The following is a 22,580-nucleotide window of genomic DNA, read 5'->3' as shown; positions in this document are numbered from 1 at the left end:
CCGCGGAACAGCCCCATCAGGCACCGCGGAGACTTCACGTTCCCGCCCGCCCACTGCGTCCGGTCCCTCCGTCGCGGCCTCCCGCGTCCCCGCCAATCAGCGTGAAGGTCCCGCCTTTCCCCTCGAGCAGTCAGCGAATGGCGTTACTGCGTCTCTCCCCGCCCCGCTGGGGAGGCACCGCGTGAGCGAGAGTGCGCACGCGCAGGTCGGGTAGGGAAAGGAAGCGGCTGCTCCGCTCCGCCCGCTTCCATGCCCTTTTTTTGAGAGCCAATGGAAACTCACAGTTGAGTTGCATCATGTGTCCCAGCAACTCCAGGCAGATTATTTTCCAACCCCGGGTCTGCGCTCCTGAGTCCTGGAGCAGCCCCGGGCGATAGCAGCGCGGCGGTTGATTTCACAGGTGGCGGCGAGGCGTTTGGAGCTGGCTCAGCATGTGGTGCGGGAGCCCAGCCGCAGTGGTGGCCTTTTGCGCCGGGCTTTGGGTCTCTAACCCGGGGCGGGCGCAGGGCCAGGAGGCCGGGGGGCGGCTGGGCGCCGACTGTGAAGGTGAGCGGTGTGAGACCTGCTTGCATGGCGGTGACACCGCGTCGCAGTGCAGCTGTTGTCGGCTTTGGCTTCTCTCGGGCCTGTCTATAAATAGCATTTCACTTAGGAAATACGGGCCCTGGCCGTGGCTTCCGATCGCCTTCGCCCAAGCCTAGGCAAAAGTTCGAGCCGGGCCCAGTGACACCTTCAGGCCGCGTTCTTGGTCTTGCTCGATTAAACTGCCTCAGAGCTGGTGGGTTTGGATTTGGATTCGATTTTGTGCAAACGCACGTAGAGGCAGACGACCCTGGCTCCAAAATGATTTTGCTGCCCTAACCGGCGAGACTTGCCTTTCCTTGCACAGAAGCCTTTCAAGTTCAAATTAGTTTATAACTCCCCAAAGGAGAAAACATGACAAATTGTAATTGAGTTGAAATGGCTTAAATCAGAGCACATAACTAACATTTGTTAGGACTTTACAGGGAAAAGTTTCTTAACAAAGGAGTACCTTAACTCCTTAGAAAGAGGAGGAATACAAAAAAAGATTCCTTTTCTGTTCACAGAATCTTAGCTGTGGACTTGCACTCAGAACAGGTGGGTCTACGTCCCACCCAGCCTTCTGGCTCTGAGGCCACTGTACCCGGTTCTGGCAAAATCAACGTGATAATACCTACAGCAGAGGGCTGGTAACGAGGTCAAAGGAGATAATTAGCTGTGCTACCTCCTTCCTCCTGGACTACTGTAGCACCTACCTCCGTGTTTCATTCATTGAAATAATTAGCTTAGATGTATATCCGCTTCACCCTTCTCTGAGCTTTCGAATCTATTCTTACATAACAGGAAATGGTAGGTTCACAATATATGTTTAATGAATGGGTGAGTATAGACTGTAATATAACTGAATAAAGTCTTAACAATTGGAGTCCAGTTTTCTATCAGCCCTGCAATAATTAAACTTTTCTCCAGAAATTTAAAATACCTACATGATGCTATTGTCAAACTTTAGATATAGATATTTGTTCAGCCAAGTTATAATTTTCAGTTAAAGATCCCTTATAACTGGGTACTATACGTTTAAAGCAGAATTTGTGAGGCATAAACAGTTGACTGGCTTAATCATCAGTAATTTAATTGCCGGAGCTTCTACTTAAAAACATTTCAAAGAGCCAGAGCATCTGGATTAATTGTGAAGCTTCTAACATCTTTCTTGAATTTATTACAGCATATTGTGATTATTAACTTGCATGTCTCAGTAACCTGGGTGTATATTTCCTTTTGTTACCACTGTAGAATCACAACGAAGGAAATACTGGTTTTAGAACAAAAAGAAATAGAGTCTAGATCTGGCTCTGTTTCAGCTTATGAGTCTTTATCATTAGCCAATTAATTTTCCCTCAGTGTATAAGATTAAAATTCTATACATACTGTAGGGCAAATTTCCATTCTTATCTTGACTACTCTGTGGCATGGGACACCAATGACTTCTTTTATCAGTAAAAAACTGATAGTTGGGCTTCCCTGGTGGCACAGTGGTTGAGAGTCCGCCTGCTGATGCAGGGGACACGGGTTCGTGCCCCGGTCCGGGAAGATCCCACACGCTGCAGAGCGGCTGGGCCCGTGAGCCATGGCCGCTGAGCCTGCACATCCGGAGCCTGTGCCCCGCAACGGGTGAGGCCACAACAGTGAGAGGCCCGTGTACCGCAAAAAAACAACAACAAAAAACCCCCTGATAGTCCATGAAGCACCTGGGACCTATTAATGTATTTTATTAAGTTCACAAAGTATTTTGAAAAAAAACATCTAAATTAATTGGCTATATTTTAAACTTGGGAGATGTCATTTTAAAAAGTTCAGATTTCTGGCTTATCTTGAGAACCAGGTGACCAGTCAAGACTAGCCCATATGTCCATATAGTGGGAACTGATGGTGGCTGCTCTTTTTAGAAAGGACATGTGTTCTTTAGGTTTTTGTTTTTGTTTTTCCTAAACTTGGATTGCTTTACCCATTCATTTTACTTGCCTGGGCCCTGTGAATATTCAAGTTTATGACTGCTTTAGGTCATGTGAATCTTACTGAAAAAAAAATGTAAACGTTTCTGAATTTATTTAAAAGGATTGTATTATGGGGCTATTAATTTTTTTTTTACTTTGAAATAATTATACATTCACTTATGGGACTAATTTTAATAAACAAAACCCTATGACATAAATAAAAAGACTATGGTTATCTGGTTATAGCAATAAATGCATGCCAGGATCCTTAACTTACTAATTTGTTAGGTGATTTATAGTGAGATTAATCTCACAAGTTTCTTAGATAGCCTCATCCACCAGAGGGCAGACAGCAGAAGCAAGAACTACAATCCTACAGCCTGTGGAATGAAAACCACATTCACAGAAAGATAGACAAGATGAAAAGGCAGAGGGCTATGTACCAGATGAAGGAACAAGATAAAACCCCAGAAAAACAACTAAATGAAGTGGAGATAGGCAACCTTCCAGAAAAAGAATTCAGAATAATGATAGTGAAGATGATCCAGCACCTCAGAAAACGAATGGAGGCAAAGATCGAGAAGATGCAAGAAATGTTTAACAAAGACCTAGAAGAATTAAAGAACAAACAAACAGAGATGAACAATACAATAACTGAAATGAAAAGTACACGAGAAGCAATCAATAGCAGAATAACTGAGGCAGAAGAACGGATAAGTGACCTGGAACAGAATAAAGAAAAAAGAATGAAAAGAAATGAAGACAGCCTAAGAGACCTCTGGGACAACATTAAACAACATTCACGTTATAGGAGTCCCAGAAGGAGAAGAGAGAGAGAAAGGACCTGAGAAAATATTTGAAGAGATTATAGTGAGATTAGTCTCTTCATGTAAGCCCACAACAGCATCCTTCCCATGACAGGGTGATCATGTTATTTCCTCACTAAATATCTTTCAGTGATCTCCCAATTTCCTCCAGGGAGGTGCTTCTCCTTTGTTCTCCCACACTATCTAGTACATGTCTCATAGTGGAGAAATCGTTTTGGTCTCCTCCACGTGTGCATTCCTTGACAGTCAAGACCGTTTCTCTCACCACATCATCTCCAGTGGCTACCATGGTGCGGGGCATAAGGTAGGCACTCAATTCTGTTGAAAACATGTACGCACATATGCTGCAATAAAATATTATATAGCTTTTAGTGAGTCAAAAGTGTATCTTTCAAAGTACAAGTTAGAATTCCCAACACCCACCCTCTAGGTAATACATTGACCACAGAGCAACAGTTAAGGTGTAGAAATCATCTGAAGGTATATTGTGGGAGTAGAGAAAGAGCTGTGAGGCATCAGGACACAGGGTTTCTTTTTCAGGAAGAGGAGAATTACAGGTCACCAGGAGGCTTTCACGATGGTTTATGCATGGACCATTACAGTAGGTGTCTCCCTTGCATACTTGGTCTTTTGCTAATTAAACTTAGCAAAATACGTGTTGGCAAATGTCTCGTTTTCCTCATTCTATCAGTAGCATTTCACACAGCTGATCAGTCAGTCCCTCCTTTTTAACACTTTCTTTGCTTGTCTTCTGGGACACACTCACTCTTTGTTCTCATCCTCCCTTACTGGCTGCTCCTTTCAGTCTTTTTCTGGTTCTTTCCATCTTTCCAATTTCTAAACAATGGAGTTTCACAAGACTGAGACCCAGGACCTCTCCCTTTTGTGTGGTCTCATCCCACAAAGATCATTTTAATGTTGATGACTTACAAATTTAGTATTTGTCCTAGAATTCACCCCTGAACTCCAGATTTATATCCCCAGCAGCTCTTTACTGTTTGCAGTGTCAGACATTATATTAGGGGTCTCCAGAGGAACAGACCAATAGGATACATACATACATCCAGATAGATTTATTATAAGGAATTGGCTCTCCTGATTATGGAGGCTGAGATGTCTAAAATTTGCAGTGTGGGCCAACAGGCTGGGGGCCCAGGAGAGCCAATGGTGCAGAAAGCAGTCTGCTGGAGCATTCCCTCATGCTTTTTTGTTCTATTCATGCCAGTCCTTTGTGTTCTATTCAGGCCTTCAACTGATTGGATGAGGCTTATCCACATTATGGAGGGCAATCTGTTTTAGCCAGAGTTCACTGATTTAAATGTTAATCTCATTCAAAAACACCCTCCAAGTGGACACATAAAATTAATCGTCACATTTGTCTAGAAGTATCGCAAAGTTCACATGTCAAGACTGAATTCCTGCTGGTCTCCACAAACTTGCTTCTCCTGCAGTCTTACCAGTTCAGCAAATGGCAACTCCCCTCTTGCAGTTTCTCAGGCCCAAATCCTTGGGGTCATTCTTGTCTTCTGTCTCCGCCCGCCGCCACCGCCCCCGCCCCCACCCCATGCCACATCCAATCCATTAGTAAATTCTTTTGGCTCTGCCTTCAAAATACATCCAGAATCCAACCATTCTCATCACCTCCAATGCTCCCACCCTGGTCCAAGATATGCAGCTATTTTAAGAAACTCCAAATGGTTATGCCTGCTTTCATTCTGCCTACCCTGCAGTCTATTCTCCAAAGAACCTCCAGAGGCATAATTTAAAAGTAATGTCAGATCACTGCACCCTTTTGCTCAAAACCTTTAATGGCGTGCCTTCTCAGAGTAGGACCCAGAGCCCTTACCATGACCTCAAAGCCCTAGATGACCTGGCATGCTGCTGTTCATTTGACCTCATTTTCTACCATCCTCCCTCTTGGTGGGAGGGAGGCTCCCTTATGGTTCTTGGACCTGCCAAGGACATGCCTACGTTGTTCTTCCCTCTGCCTGGAGGGGTCTTCCCAAGCACTCCACTTAAGGTGTTCTCCCACTTCCTTAAGCTTTATGCTCAAACACAACTTTATCTGAGAGACCTTCCCTGACCACCCCATTTAGAATAATACTATAACCTTATACTATTACTCTATCCTCCTTACCAAGTTTATGTTTCTTCACAGCCACAAGATACTTTTATTTATTCACCAGAATGTAATCCCTGAGAGTAAGAGCTTTGTTTTTCCAACAACCTGTAGAATACTGTCTGGCGCTTACTGATGGCTCAATAAATATTTGTTAAAACCACGACACGGCTATATTATATTTAGTGTTCTGTTCCTATTAAATGGCATTAGGAATGAATACGACTTCATGTTCTAAAAATTGACATTTCTGGTCGTCTAGCTGAAAACAACTGAAAACACTGGATAAAATAAAAATGTGAAAATGTTAAGTGTAAGTTAGTAAGGCATACCCAGAGGCCAAAAACAATGTGAAAGTGGAAACCAAAAGAGGTAAAGGGACCCCTGAAGCTGGGATTTTTCTTGAGGGTATTTGCCACCCAGGCAATTTAAACTTAGATTTTCATGGATGTAAAATAAAGAGAATGAATAAAATAAAAAGAATAATGACATAGCCCAGAACATTCCCAAGTTAGGTGTGTCATACTGGATCCTCCCCCAATTAGTTTGGAACCCCAGAGAGCTAGACTTTCATTATAAAAGGTGACCTGGAAATAACCACAGTTCTACCACCATTCTTTAGAGACTAAAAGAAATTGCAGTACTTGAACTTTTTACTGAATAAAAGGTAAAACAAAAATGTCTCTTGATCACTCATACTCACAAGCTACCACACACATGCATTGAAGCCCAAATGGACACAGCCAACCTGGGTGATCCAAAACGTCTCAAACTGAGAATTTAGTTTACAGGGATTTCAAGTAGGCATCAGCAAATATTAATCTCACATAGGAATCCACCTTCAATCCAGTCCCACAAAATTCTAATAATTCCCAAAGTTCTAAGAAAGCAAGCTCACATTCAGAAAAATCACAAACCCATGGGAAGAAGAGCACCGTAAGTGACAGCCAGTTGAGACAAGAGACAGAAGAAGCATACCTGGACAGGCTTCATGTTTTACAATTATCAGGCACTGAATATAAAATATTTTTATTATATTTAAAGAAATAAAGGAAGGGATTGAAAATATGAATAAAGGGCAGGAGGCTATTAAAAATGTCCAAACATATTTGGAAAAGAACCAAATAAATGTACAAATAGAAAGTAGTGAGATTAACCACAGACTAGACACAGCTGAGAAAAGAATTAGTGAGTTAGAAGACTGAAGAAATTGTCAAGAAGGAATCACTGAGCAATTAAGAGAATAACAATATGAAACAGAGATAAAGGTACAATGCAGATCAAGAGAAAAATTCCCACATATGTTAACTGGACTTCCAGAAGGAGAAGAGAGAGTGTACGGGTGGAGCAAAAGAGATGATAGCTCATTTTTCCAAATGGATGAAAGTCATCAATCCACAGGTTTGGAAGTCCAGTATATTCCAAACAGTATAAATAAAAATAATTCCACATCTAACCATATCAGAAGGAAATTGCAAAACACAAAAGGAGAAAAGAGAAAATCTTAAACACAGAGAAAGAAGACTGATGAACTTAAAGGGAATGGCAATTAGACTGTCGGGTGATTCAATGTTGAAAGGCCCAAAGCCACAGCTAGTAAATATTAACTCGTAAAGCCAGGATTTGGACCCAGAGAGTCTGGCTTCAGAGCCAAAGCACTGAATCCCTACCTATACTGCTTTCTGAGTGTGGAGTAGGGAACTAATTTATTTAAGGCAATATTAAAAATAAAATTAGAACAATGAAGTAATATACAAATTATTCAAGAGCTTCTGGTTATTCTTAAGTCTTAACTCATTACAACATGTATTTTATTCCTAGGTAGCAATTCTCCCCTAGTACCGGTACCAGCAAGACTAATCTGGTGTCTTTTTTTCCCTCCAAAATCAAGCGGGAGCAGATAATGTAGGACTGCCTTCAGTTCTAGAAGGTGTGGATGGAACTGCTGAAAATAATGTTCCTAGCCCGCTGATAATTTAATAATTCCACTAACTTGATTTTAAACTTTATTATTATCTTTTCTAAAACGTTGTAGCTCTTTTCCTGCAGGTGACATTATTATATTTTTCAAGTACTAAGTTAAGGAGTAAATACTCAAGTTAAAAGACAAAGATTGTAAGCCTACATAAAAACATCCAACCAAATGCTTTTTACAAGAGATGGGTCTGGGCAAAAGAGTTAAATCTTTCTCTTCCACGGGAAAAAACTATAATAAATATCTAAGACTAAAAATAAAATTAGGAATTAGCCACACAAACGTTATTTAAAATTTGTAAATTCCAAAGGAATCAGCTATAAGAGTTGAAAACGAAAGCTTTGAGTTTGGGGGAAATGGGGAAGGGGAGACAAGGGACACTATTTTTCAAACTGAACATTTTATAACTCGCTGGCTTTAAACTTGGTGTGTGTTGGGGGGGAGGGACAGAGAGGGAGAGAGAAGAGACCTGGAAACTACAAGTATAAAAATTATTTTAGAGTGTTTTTCTTAAACAGGAGTGGAGAAATGGGATGTGACGTTGAGAGAGGTTTTGTTGCTTTTAAGATATAAGAATTAACAGCATGTTAATGGAAACAAGACAGGAGAGAGAGGGCAGAGGTGCAGGAGCAGGGAGTTGATAGGATCTACTTTAGCGGGTGGAAGGGTTGTCACAGTTCATTCATAGAATTAAGGTAGACTGTGCTGATACACGTGTTGTAGATGTGGTGGCAGAGCAAGCGAGAGTTCTTTCCTGTTGCTTTTTTTTTCCCTCAGAGAGATAGGAAGCACCACCATCGCTGAGGATGGGGTGGAGGTGTGACACAAGGTTTGAGAGAGCAGCTGCGCAATTGTCCTCTTGGGAGTGGGAGAGAGTGAGAATGAGGTCAATGTAGTAAGATTTTTGGGAGCACTGATAGCTCACTGAAATGAGCGGTCATGAATTTACAGTGAGACCAGTGAGTACGGCTGTGCTATTTCCTCCAGCCATGTTCAGTGAGTATAGGTGCAAAGTTTTAACCAGGGTTAGGATTTTGCTGGGTGAGTCCAACAAGGGAGAGAGATGCAAGGGAGTTCAGTTTGTGTGCAAAGGAGTTATTATAATGTGGAACCACGGAATCTAAGCTGGGTGGGGAAGCAGGGTGAAGTGGTGGCAGAATCAATGAATAGTATGACCTGGCGGGGTCAGGGAATTGTTTACCTTGGGGTGTTAGAGGATGTGAGCTGGAAAGATGGGAGATGATGATCAGACAATGGGTTGTTTCCACTGAGATTACAGAGGTTATAGTCATTGGTAATGACTGGACCTAAGGGTATGACCATGGTGATTTTTCATGTATTTTGGATAGTAATCCTTCGTCAGTTTATAAGTTGTAAATATCTCCCTCCAGTTTGTGGCTTGTCTTATCATTTGCTTATGATTTCTTTTGCATTAAAAAACTGGTTAATTTTGATGTAATCAAATGTATGATCTGTGTTTTGGTCTCTTCTTTAAGAAATCCTTCTCTATCCTGATGCCATAAACATGTTTTCCTAAGGTTTCTTCTAAAACTTTTGTAGTGTTGCTCTTCCCATATGTCTTTATTCACCTGGGATTCACGTCTGTGTGTAGTTTTGGATAGGTGTCTAAGTTTAACTTTTTCCATGGCAGGTGGTCCTAGTACCATGTATTGACTAGCCCATTTTCCCCCCACTGATTTTCAGCATCACTTTTGTACTCTACCAAGCTCCTCTAAAGCTTTGTGGATTTGTTTCTAGACTCACTAGTTTGTTCCACTGGTCTATTTCTGTGCCAGTCCCACAGTGTTTCAAATGCTATAGCTTTAGAATTAGGTCTTGATATCTGATAAGGTCAACTCCCCAACCTCCTTCTTCTTCAAGTACTTCTTGACTTTCATTTGCTCTTGTTTTTTCATCTGTATTTTTGGATCAGTTTATCAAATCTATAAAAAAGCCTACTGAGATCTTCATTAGAAGAGCATTGAGTTTATTGATCTACTTAAAAATAATTATCATCCATAATATTGAATCTTCCCATCCATGAACATGGCTGTTCTTCCCATTTCTTAGGTCTACTTTTAGGTCTTTTGATAAAGTTTTGTAATTTCTTTCCTTCAGAGTCTTGCTATACTATTAAATTTATTCCAGGTTACCCTGGAATTCGCCACTCTTCCTCATGCTATTTCCCTAAAATTCTTTCTAATGTGAGGGCTGCTGTTTTCCGGCATATGCCCTGGCCTCCATGTCCTTCTCTGATTGCTTGGACACTTCCCCTTTGGGACAACAACGTGGGAAAGCAGCCTCCTTCTAATTCATAGTACCCTAGTGGATAAGCATGTGGGCCCAGAGGGAGACCATCTGGGGTCAAACTCCCTCTACCACTTACTGGACAAGCTCACTGGCCTCTCTCTGACTCAGGTTCTTCATGTGTAAAACGAGGATAGTAACGTATCTACATCCGAGTTTTGTTCTGAGACTTGAATAAGTTGATCCACGTAAAGTACTCAGAACAGTGCTAACAAATGGTAACTGTGGTTGTTCTTATTGCCTGTGCCTCTTCTGAGGGTCATCTCTTCACTGACTCTGGACCGTGGGATTGAATATGATTGTTCTGACTGGGGTTCAAACTGGAATATACAGGCAGATGCAGACTACCAAGGGGCTTCATTCCAGACACATGTTCTGTTTTTTCTCTATGCTTTAAACAAAGCTGTCCCAAGCATCATATCCCAGAGGAGGCAATATTTTCTTTTAGGGTGAGTGACATTTTGTGGGAAAGTTCTCCTATTAAGTGGAACTTGGTTCCACAGATTGACGGATTGACTCAATAAGCTCATGTTATTCAAGGCCCAACACTAAGCTAAAAGCTACAGGCCTGAAACCATTCTTAACATATGAATTTAATTTGTCACAATGCGTTGAATCATACATACTTTTTTATTTGGTGGGAGAAACATATACATAGGTGTGGTAGTGGTGATATTGTACACAAATACATAATTTATTTGTTCCTTCTAGTGTGTCAAGAATTCTTGAACCGATTCTACAACTCCTTGATAGCCAGAGGAGTCAACTTTTCTCTGGACACCATAGAAAAAGAATTGATCAGCTTTTGCTTGGATGTCAAAGGAAAAGAAAACCGCCTGGTATGGTAAATCTTCACCTTTCATTTTCTCCCTGTGCTCGGAGAAAACTGCTAATCGTTTCATTTCTCATCTTGAATTTAATGTTCTCCTTCTTCGATGCTTGCCTCAAGCCTGCTCACTGCAGAAAGCAAGCAGAAATTGATCTTTCAAGGAAATGGAGTCAATGTATTTTCATCTAGAATATGTCTCATTTCATTTGGCTTTTTGAAAAAACCATAGGCAACCAATCCCACGATTTCTTAAAGGAAATTATACAACTGAATTCCTAATGAGAATTTACTGTCCTGAGTTAAGAGTGGGTAGACTTTCCACTTCTTATCAAGACAATTAGTGAAACCTATCAAAATATTTTTACATCATTATTTATGCATAATTAATGAAGTACTTTTATTATCTTGTAATGGTGTTTCCTGGGTATACACAAATGACCTGTTTCAATATACTGTTTTTACAGCACTAAAGACAAGCTTGGGCCAATTCATTTTGCCTAAAATCGTCATGTTGAATCTGTCAGTTAAATTTTCCTCGTTGACTTCTCACCACTGACACACTATAAAAGTCTCAGCATTTGTCTGTACCATTAAGCTTTATATTTTTAAATGTCAAACGCTTGTCAGGGAGCTTGAAAGGCAGTAGAACATGATGGAACAGGGCATGGACTCCAGAGCCAAAAGGCTAGATTTTTAAATTAATTCGGTCTTTTCTTCTCGCTAGTTGGGTGACCTCCAGTTGGCTTGGGTGTAAAATACTACGTCACAGGATTGTTATGAGAATTAAATACATCAATACCTTTAAAGCTCTGAGAGCAGTGTGTCGGCGCAGATAAAACATTTAGCAAGTGTTAGTTCTTATCACTAGTCTTTAAGCATCATGTGAATTGCAGGGCGCTTCTAATCAGGCTGATCCTGGGAACGGAGCCATTGGTTTTCTGGTGTCTTAGCAGGGGTTAAATTTAAAAGCTGGGCCACAAAAACTAGGTTAACCTCTTTCTCACTTCTTGAAACTATACTACTTGCTTTTTTTCAGTGTCTGGGCCCCTAAAGTCTCTTCATTCCCCTTCAGTGCTACTATCTAGGAGCAACAAAAGATGCGGCCACAAAGATCCTAAGTGAGGTCACTCGCCCAATGAGTGTGCACATGCCTGCAGTGAAGATTTGCGAGAAGCTGAAGAAGATGGACAGTCAGATCTGTGAGCTGAAATATGGTATAACAGAGTCAAATGTTTTTTTCCCCAAATGTCCAGCATATTGCCAATTCTGTAAACATACGGCCAGTTTCTAAAAAGTCAGTGGTAGAAAGAAAGAAGCTCTACACTTGCTAGTAGGGTGCTGGACTGCTGCGTGGTGCCTAGTGCCATCTGAACTTCTTGGGGGAAGAGAAATGAAATTTGGCACAGTCAGCATTAGGTAAAACTGCCCACCCAAATGGCAAAGTTTAACCTCTTAAATCACCAAGGCGTTGTCAACTACATATGTCAAGGAAGAGTTCAGAATTTCAAGGGAGCAGCTACGCGTGGTGAATTAGCTCTTGGTAACCTATTAAGACAAAAGCTGCATCTATTCAAAGGTGATGTAAGGACTCTGAAGTTTTAAATGGGACTCTAACGTTCTTCCTAGAGCTATCATTCTGCCAGCTTCAACTTTTAGGAAATAGGTTATTCACATCAAAGCAGGTTTTACCTGATGAAATAGCCTTATCAAGGGTGCCTAAAATAAACAGCCAGAAAAGGAAGATGTCCTATTTAAAACATTATCCTTGGCCTTATAAATTTTACATACATAGATCTATTCTTATACACAGGATTTGTATCTGGGCCAGTCTTTCGGGTAGATTGATTAGGTATCATAAAAGGCTGGAGGGGGACTTCCCTGGTGGCCCAGTGGTTAAGACTCTGTGCTCCCAATGCAGGGGGCCAGGGTTCAATCCCTGGTCAGGGAACTGGATCCCGCATGCCACAACTAAAGATCCTGCATGCTACAAGGAAGATCCTGAGTGCGCAACTAAGACCCGGTGCAGCCAAAGAAATAAATAAAATAAAAGGCTGGGGGATTCCCCACTTAGCCTATCCTAACACCTGTAATTCCACCGGTAGAAATCCATTTCCTTTGCTTATGTCATTGTTTGATGTTACATACCTGGCATAGTCTTGTAAACTACCTAAGTAATTAGCACCCAACTCTGAATTACTTTAGTCTTATTTTCCAGCATAGCTGTGTAATATAAGCCTATGCACCATAGCTACACAGATGTCTTTAAATAGGTTTAAGGTCAGAAGATACCAAAGACAAACTGTTTCTCAAATGGCCAAGGGCAGGCCCTAACTTCCAGGGTGGTTGATGAGGCAGATTTTTTTTTTTTTGGCTTTCAAGTAATGAAGTAGAGGCAGGAAGCACTGAGTCCATATAAACGATAGCCCCCAAAGGGACAAAACTGTCCTGATTCTTCCATTCAACAAATTTCTTTTGAATAGCTTTTACTATGAGCAAGGGATCTTACTGGGATCCTTGAATAATAGAAAAATTAATCAGACATTATTGAGAAGAGAGTATTTATTAATGTTTTGGCAATGCTGGCCACTAGAGGCCCTTGGGGAGCCATGGACTAGATTTACTGTTGGTATTGACCTTTTCCCTGTAGTTTTAGGGAGTCATAGAGGATTTCCCCCTTTTAAAGTTAATGCCAAATGCCAAATCCTCTAGAATAACCTGAAGAAACTACCAACACTTGCAAGAAAGTATTTTCTTCCGTCAACCATTTATCTTGAATAGACCACTAGTTCTAAATTCTTCCCAGCTTATATTTGGCAGGAAAGTTGAGACTGAACAGGGGCCTTTGAGCTGTGTAGTATTAATAATTTGGGCTATAAAAGTTTCTACTCCTAAAGGTATTTTGTCATGTCAGGCAGGAAATTAACAGACAAGGTAAGTGTAGACTTGGATTATGTTTTCAATTAGGAAGGTGTTATTTGGTTTTTGACCTGAAAGAATGTTTTCGCTTGCTCTGTTTTTTATTTTTATAAATTTATTTTATTTATTTATTTTTGGCCGTGTTGGGTCTTTGTTGTTGCACGTGAGCTTTCTCTAGTTGCGGCGAGCAGGGGCTACTCTTCGTTGCAGTGCACGGGCTTCTCATTGCGGTGGCTTCTCTTGTTGTGGAGCACGGGCTCTACGTGCGTGGGCTTCAGTAGTTGTGGCACAAGGCTCAGTAGCTGTGGCTCGCGGGTTCCAGAGCACAGGCTAAGTAGTTGTGGTGCATGGGCTTAGTTGCTCTGCGGGATCTTCCTGGACCAGGGCTCAAACCTGTGTCCCCTGCATTGGCAGATGGATTCTTAACCACTGCGCCACCAGGGAAGCCCTTTGCTCTGATTTTTAAAAGAATGGGAATCACTATTAAAAAATGTAAGGATTCTCTGGAGCAGAGTGTAGCTGACCCTCCAAATAAAAAAGCCTTTAAAATCCAACTTTTATTTATTTATTTCCAGCTTTACTGAGATGTAATTGACATATAACAGTGTGTAAGTTTAAGGTGTACAATGCATTGATTTGATATACCTCTATCTTGCAATATGATTACCATGTTAGCTAACAGCTCCAACATATCACATAATTACCGTTTCTTTTTTTGTGATGAGAACATTTAAGATCTACTCCTTAGCAACTTTCAAATATGTAATACAGTATTCTTAACTATAATCACCATTTTGCTGTTCTTTTTCAGGATTGCTTGGGCAATTCAGGGTCCTTTGTCATTCCATACAGATTTTAGGATTTGGTTTTTCTATCTCTGTAAGAAGTACCACTGGCATTCCGGTAGGGATTGCACTGGTTCTGTACATTGCTTTGGATGGTACGGACATGTTAACAATACGAATTCTTCCAAACCACAAACACAGGATCTCTTTCCATTTGTTTGTGTCTTCTTCAATTTCTTTCATCAAAGTCTTGTAGTGTTCTGTGTATAGATCTTTTACCTCCTGATTAAATTTATTCCTAAGTCTAAAATCCAACTTTTAACTTAGGGTGCACTGACTGGAAGTTCTGATAAATCACTTGACAACTATGTTAGGTTATTAAAAGGCTTTTAAATGCCATGTTCTACTATGTAGGGAAAAAAAAGGAGTGCTTCAAGAGGTCAAGCTGAAAAAGTCCTAGGCTGCCACTAATTGTAAAATAAGTCAACTTAAACGCTGTATCTATGTTCAAGCGCAGGAGGAAGGGGGAAGGAGACTTTCCTTCGAAAGAGAAAAATTGCCCCTTTCTCACGGGGAAATCAGAATCACAAGTATATTATAGATGAGCTTAATTATTTTTCTATTTTTGGGCTTGGCAATAGAGAAGTAGCTGAGTTCTTGACAGCCTTGGCAGATAATCTGTAAACAGGGAAACAATAGTCTCGCTAGAGGAGTTAGATGTTGGTGACAGGTATTATTGGCAAGAATGTTAGGAGCCAGATTGGCTGGTACCGAGGCACCAGCATTAGAGAGGTGGCTGTACCCGCAAAGGTCTGTCAATAAACCCTGTGATGATTTTGGGAATCCCAGTGGAGGGGTGGAGGGGTCAGGTGAGTTTAAGCAGAGATCCAAAACAATTAAGGATCAGTGTTAATGCTCCTAATTTTCTTCATGGGTTTGGGTTTCTTTAAATTTGTATTTAAAAACTAGTTTAAATTCTTTAGATTGTATTTAAATTCTTTAAATTTAATTTAAAAACTAATTTGTATTAGTGCTTTGTAATATGTGTGCTCATCTGTTTTACCACAGACACATCTCATATAAAAGTGAATCGTAACTTTCTAGCTAGTTACAATCTATGGCTTTCAGTTGGCCGCACACACAGGGCCATCCCAAGGTACCGCCTTTTATTGATTCCGTTCTTCTCACCTTAGGAGCAGCAATTAGGATGCGGTGCTATTTGTTTTATGACCGTTGATCTTGAGAAGCCATGGAGTGGTAGCAAAGACTGCAAAGCTACACAGGCCCTGTTTTGAAGCGAGTATAATTCCATGGAAAGAAAGTCCAACAGATCATGAGTTATCCCATTAGCTTTGCATATGATACATTTTTCTTAGGTATGTCTTGTTTTCCATAGACACGGGAACTGTTCCCCACTTTGAATCACAGGGTAGTCAGCACCAAGATAAGTAACACTATTTGCTTTTCTAAGTGTTTCATAGTTGGTTTTGTTTTTTAAAGATTGTGCTTTTCCTTTTTGTCATGAAGAAAAAAAATTGGATTTGGCATCAGTGGACCTGTCCAAGATGAGAGTAGCAGAGCTGAAACAGATACTGTACAGCTGGGGAGAAGAGTGCAGGGCCTGTGCGGAAAAAACCGACTATGTGAATCTCATCAAAGAACTGGCACCCAAGTACACAGCGATGTACCCCAAAACAGAACTCTGACCCCCGGAAGCTGGTGCACCACTGATTGTGATTAGAGACAAAATGCCTCTCTAGGATACGGACACGTTTGTTGAGAGGAACCAGGAATTGCAGTGTGTGTGGTCTCAGACTTCTTGTTTTGATATTACACCTCAGAATTGGTTACCTGGGTTTATAAGTAGAACTGCTAGTATTAGTGGTTTCTTAAATCTGCAGTGTACCAAAACCTACGAGTGCCTTTCTCATGATTTTCTTGTATGTGAGTTACCATTGCCTATCTCCTAAAACGGGGAAAAGTGAACCACTGAAAAATCGGTGTAGTAAATTGATTCTAGGCAGGAAGAGAGTGCTCAGAGGTTCCTATCTATGCACTAATTTTTTTTTTTTTTTTTTTTTTGCGGTACGCGGGCCTCTCACTGTTGTGGTCTTTCCCGTTGCGGAGCACAGGCTCCAGAAGTGCAGGCTCAGCGGCCATGGCTCACGGGCCCAGCCGCTCCGTGGCATGCGGGATCTTCCTGGACCGGGGCACGAACCCGTGTCCCCTGCATCGGCAGGCGGACTCTCAACCACTGCGCCACCAGGGAAGCCCCTGTGCACTAATTTTTAATTAAATATGTTGGATTAGAGAAAGACAAATATCATATGCTATCACTTATATGTGGAACCTAAAAAAAGGGTACAAATGAACTTATCCACAAAACAGAAATAGAGTCAAAGACATAGAAAACAAACTTATGGTTACCAGGGGGTAAGTGGGGGGAGGGATAAATTGGGAGATTGGGATTGACATAAACACACTACTATATATAAAATAGATAACTAATAAGGACCTACTGTATAGCACAGGGCACTCTACTCAGCCATAAAAAGGAACGAAATTACATCACAGTACTCTGTAATGACCTATATGGGAAAAGAATCTAAAAAAAGAGTGGATATATGTATATGTATAACAGATTCACTTTGCTGTATACCTGAAAGTAACACAACATTGTAAATCAACTCTACTCCAATAAAAGAAAACGTTGGATCATGACAAAAGAAATGATGTTTAGCTTATCTAACTCCCAACTTCAACCCAAATGATAACCTGGCATAATCAAAAGTCTTTTAAAAAGTAAACTTTGTGTTTTTAACTGTAAATCACTCTACCTTCTAGCTCTCTTTGGTATCAGAAATAGGAGGGCAGGAAGCACTACTTGAAATTAGTGTTTCCCAGGTGAAGAAAACCTTTTTAAAACCTATTTAAACCTACTTAGAATAGATCAAGAATCCCCATGAGTACAGCCAACATTTTAGGGAATTGTATCCACACTCACACTGTTAACTGAACCAAGCTCAAAGTCATTTGCCCGTCTTCCTATCACACATTAGACAAGCTTTTGATAGAGGATTAAAGAATATTAAGAGCACCTGTGGACAACATGGAGTTTTACGGTTCTTAATGCTATTTTATCAGCTTTAAATTGTAAAATCATTTTTGGTTCCATTTTCTGGCCACACAAGAATAAGAACCCCACTGTAGACATGACTGCCTCTCTGTGGCAGGTGGAGGTGGGGAATGACTGCAGGGCGGCTGGAGGGGACGTTCTGGGGTGATGGGAATGTCCTGAATCTTGATTGGGGTGATGGTTACATGGGTGAATATGACTGTCCAGTTCATCCAGCAGTACAATTAAGATATGGGCATTTTATTGTATGTAAATTATACCTAAAATACTGCTGTAGAAAAATTATTTGAAAATTAAGTAAAATCAATTGATTCAAAACATCTTGTTTCTTTAAGAATTGCATTTTCTTAGAGTCGCCATATGATGCAGCAATCCCACTCCTGGGTGTATCTCCCTCCTGGGCATATACCCAGACAAAACTATAATTTGAAAAGATACATGCATCCCTATGTTCATAGCAGCACTATTTACAATAGCCAAGACGTGTAAACAACCTAAATGTCCATTGACAGATGAATGAACAAAGAAGATGTGGCATATATATATATATATATATATATATATATATATACACATACATATACACACACACACACTGGAATACTATTCAGCCATTAAAAAAGACATTTTTGCCATTAGCAACCACATGGATGGACCTAGAGGGTGTTATGCTCAGTGAAATAAGTCAGACAGAGAAAGACAAATACTGTATGCTGTCACTTATATGTGGAATCTAAGAAATAAAGCAAACTAGTGAATATAACAAAAAAGAAACAGACTCACAGATACAGAGAACAAACTAGTGGTTATCATTATCAGCCATAAAAAGAATGAAATAATGCCATTTGCAGCAACATGGATGGACCTAGAAATGATCATACTAAGCAAAATAAGTCAAAAAGAGAAAGACAAATACCAGATGATATCACTTATATGTGGAATCTAAAATATGGCACAAATGAACATATCTATGAAACAGAAACAGACTCACAGACATAGAGAACAGACTTGTGGTCGCTAAGGGGAAGTGGAGTGGGGAAGGGATGGAGTGGCAGTTTGGGATGAGCAGATGCCAACGAGTATATATAGGATGGATCAACAACAAGGTCCTACCGTATAGCACAGGGAACTATATTCAATATCCTGTGATACACCATAAGGGAAAAGAATATTTTTAAAAAAAGAATGTATATATATGTATAATTGAATCACTTTGCTGTACAGGAGTAATTAACACAACATTGTAAATCAACGATATTTCAATAAAATAAAAAAAAGTTCATTTACTTACTAGGAGTTCTTTTGGGGAGTGGAGGAGAAAATTTCCAGACTGAAAGTATACAATGAAAGTATAATTTTCACTTTGAAATGCCGCATAGGTAAAAGCATTTCCAGCTGGGCAGTTGGGATACAACTGAACTTGTCAGAGAATTAGTGGTTAGTAACTTAAAAATGAGAATAAGAAAGCTTTGGTATAATAAATAGCCCAAAGGGTTATTGTTTCTGGATGTTGGCAGCTTGGTCATCTTGTGTAAAGCACCTACTTTATTATGAATTATATTTTTTAAAAGTCCAAATTTAGGCTATTTACAACCTTTATGTTTGTTTTTCTTCAGTGCATTTTGAACCTATCGAGACACTTGTCATTTGAAAATAATATGTGTGATGTCTGCTCTCAAAATCAGGTCATATTTCTGTGTCATGTTTTCAGGATATAAATCTAGGTAATGAGAACACTGCCCAGCAAGTCATTCAAATCCATGACGTTTAGTCTGGTTTTGATCTTGTTACAATGTGGCTTCTGACTCAGTAGGGCTGGGTGGGACCTGAGACTCCGCATTTTTGGGGTGTGTTTTTTAACCCCAAATCTACAAGCACACAAGTTAGAAATCAGACATTCTGACTTCAAAGAGTGACAAAACTCTGGGCTAAAAATTCTCATCTAAACAGTGGTGGTCTGGGGCAGACATTATTCCTAATCTACTCTAGATTTCAAAAACTCCAAGCAGATGACCCTTTAATTTGGTTCCTAAATACACACGAGAGGCTAGATAGAGCATGACTTAAAAGTTGTAGTTATTCACTTGGGTATAGATACTTGTAATCTACATTCCACTGAAGAGTGTTAGCTTTAGAACGAGTTACCTTGCCATATAGGACAAGAAAATATTTGATTATCAGATCCTTAAAAAAAGCAGAGCATTTTGTGATCCAGAGGCCCCATCTGTGGGTTTGAGCAGCTCTTCTTAAGAGTCTTTTCTAAGCAGATATCTGAGTTTTTATCCTGAGTGTCATCCAGAAGAAATTATTGTCAGGTGCCCATTCGTTCACAGTGTGTTTGAAAGAAAAACAATTCCACCAAAAGAGAAGTAGGAAAGGGAACGAGTAGTATGTATGATTAAGTTTGTTTGTTTGTGTTTGGTATGCTTTTCACTGGCAAAAAGTTTTGAGAATTTGGGATTGTGTGGGCATATCCGGTGCTGAATTTCTAAAGCTCACCAGGATTTAAATTAAATTTTTAATGCGTGGGACCAACAAATTAAAAATTTAAATGTGGTTGTTGAGAGAGGAAAGGTCGTTGGTTGTCCATGAAGTGGATCAACTTTAAGGCAGTATTTTTTAAGCTTCTTGGGTGATTTCCCCGTGAGGCTGTCCTAGGTTCTCTGCGCATAATTCTGACATCTGCCTCCCCACGGTGATAGTTCCTTGCTGTGGGAAGCTCAGCCTGTGCATTCAGCTCTTCCAGAGTTTGCTGGCAGACTCTGCGAGCCAACATACATAGTACAGCACGTGCATTTTCTGTGAATGTATCCCTACTTCTGAAGACACCTAGTCGATTATACTGTGTAAGAGATGGATCAACCCACATTTAGAACAAGAGAAGAAAGCAAAAAGGACTCATAGAAGTATATAATACAGGCCCATGACCCATCACCAAAAATACTTGGAGCTAGGTATTCTTGGAATTCATAATTTTTCAGATGCTGGAAAGATAATATGATGCATATACTAAATATTTCATAATCTCCTCTGGGCTTGTGGCTGTGCCCTTCCATAAACCCAGGTCAGGTTTTGTCATTAGGAGAAATCAGGCCAGGTTTTGCTTGTCAAAGGAGTTGCAAAAAAGAACTTGGTATTTTCAGAGCTTTTCGGATTTCTGAGTCTTAGATGAGAGAGCGTGGCACTGTAGTTCCGTGGTGACTCCAATCTAGGGTTTATCAATCATGAATTAAGACTTCAGCTCTTCTTTGATAAAACCTCTACCGCCCATAGACTAGTCTCCCATAGGCAGAACTTCTTTCTTCTAGAAAGGAGTTGAAAAGCACCTGGGGGCCTCAGAAAATTAGGGCTCCTAGTGCCTTCTTTCTTTCTTCTTTGGTCACACGCCTTCCAGGAGCATGGTGTGTGGTAAGCATGAAACACCCACCTAGGAACCAGTGCTCACAGGGCTGTCTTCCTTCCAAACGAGGTGGGTCAGCAGTGGTTTCTCCTCTTCAGGTCATGGTAGCCAAGAAGCCGAAAGGAGCAGCTGGGCTCCTTTCTGCAGCCCCCCACTGCCTTAAGAGCCCTTCTCTTTCCTCAGACTGAAAGTCTGCTCAGACTTTGCAACCCACTGTCCTGTCTTACAATCAGCTGCAGAAGACATTGTTTACAGGCTCTTGCCTTTTTCCTTTTGAATTTTTTAAAACCTATTTTGGAAAGAACAGATCAGATGTTGGCGCCTTCGTGACAGAGCAGCTATAAATACATTCTGAGGGATCTTGGACGTGCAATTTCTAGCAGGTGGTAAACTCGCTCACCTGCTTGATATTATCTAAGAATGTGTGTGTCTGGCCCAGGAATTCATTTCTCCCTATTTCTGAGTCTTCCACTGACAGCCAGATATTCACTTCTCATATACCTCTGTTCTTCCTGAGTCCTAAATGAATAAGTTCTTTGTTTCTTTCAAAAGAGAAATCCAGAAAGAAATTATGTTTGGGCCTCCCTGGAAAGTTCAGTGTCATAGCACCTTGACCTTGGGCTGTAAGTGCTCAAAAGCTTAGTTCAGACCCAGACTTTGCAAATGATCTTTGCAGTTTCTTTTACTTTCTCTAATATAGTTTATTGGTGGTTCCCCCAAATTTCATTCTATTGGAAAATCTTATTACTGTAATTAATAGCATCTTGACTATACAAAGATAGAAATAATAAGATGGAAAGAGTATTGAATCGGAATTTGAATTCTAGGTTTGCCTATGGCTGGTTGTGCTACCTGAGAAGAGTCATTTAACTTTTCTGGCCCTCTGTTTTTCATCTTAGGATTCAGCTATCTACTTAATTGCATTATTGTGAGGATTAAATGGAAAAAAATATAGGTAAAAGATGTAACAGAGTGCCTAGCTCAGGGTGGACACCTCAGTAGATATTAGTTGAATCTGAATTGCACTTTTAAAGGTTTCATTTATTGTCACAGCATTGTACGTAAAGACATTTTAGAGATGAGGAAGTGAGAAGACATTTAGCAACTTGTTTACTGAGGCCAGGAAGTGAATTCAGGTCACCCGGCTTCTGGACTGGACGTAACTTTTAGGCTGAGAAACTCAGGGGTGAGAGAGTTTGATGATTTGGAAACTTGGACTTCAATCGTTCGGAATAAGGAATATTCACACCTCATGCCTTAGAGTTCTTAAAGGGATGGCAAATAAAGTGGTTGGAATTCGATAAATGATGAATATAATGTAGTCTAGGATGTCACCTGTGATCAGTAGTGGGCTATCTCTTTTATTTGGGGTAACTCGATATTTCTGGAGCATCCTTTAATTCTACACCCCTCCATGATGCTGTTGCATTTTGTAGGACGCAGGAAAATATAGGTCAACTGTCTTGTCCAAAAAAAAAAAAAAAAATCTGAGTATGTTCATGGGTATTTTTATTGCAGCCACATCTACCCGTTCTCTGGAAACACCTGGAAAATTTATTTATCAGCATGTCTCTAGAAAGCCTATACAAACTTTTGAAACTCAGCAATCTCAAATGAAGCACTTTGTGAGTTGTGCTTGATTTGAACGAGTTTGACTCTTAGTAAATTTCCCATCTGCCTTCCTTTTCCTATTAGACAAAAAAGATAATATACCAGAATGTGATAGCCTATTGTTCTGTTTTGAAGAGTTGCTTTTCACTTGTTTAAATT

General features: G+C 40.3%; 1 protein-coding gene across 1 annotated transcript; it reads left to right on the top strand.

Annotated features, from left to right (window-relative positions):
* Positions 1 to 431: 431 nt before the first annotated feature.
* On the top strand, positions 432 to 15,980 carry CDNF (cerebral dopamine neurotrophic factor; the record flags this gene model as incomplete). Its single annotated transcript, XM_082843439.1, has 4 exons — positions 432 to 546; positions 10,456 to 10,583; positions 11,646 to 11,787; positions 15,802 to 15,980. 4 exons carry the CDS (start codon positions 432 to 434, stop codon positions 15,978 to 15,980), a joined length of 564 nt encoding a protein of 187 aa, XP_082699565.1.
* Between the last annotated feature and the right edge of the window lie 6,600 nt (positions 15,981 to 22,580).

This window comes from Leucopleurus acutus (genome assembly GCF_964270905.1).
Source record: "Leucopleurus acutus genome assembly, chromosome: 1".
NCBI lineage: Eukaryota > Metazoa > Chordata > Mammalia > Artiodactyla > Delphinidae > Leucopleurus > Leucopleurus acutus.
Note: the sequence above shows the minus strand (reverse complement) of the source record. Positions and strands in the feature narration are given on the sequence as shown.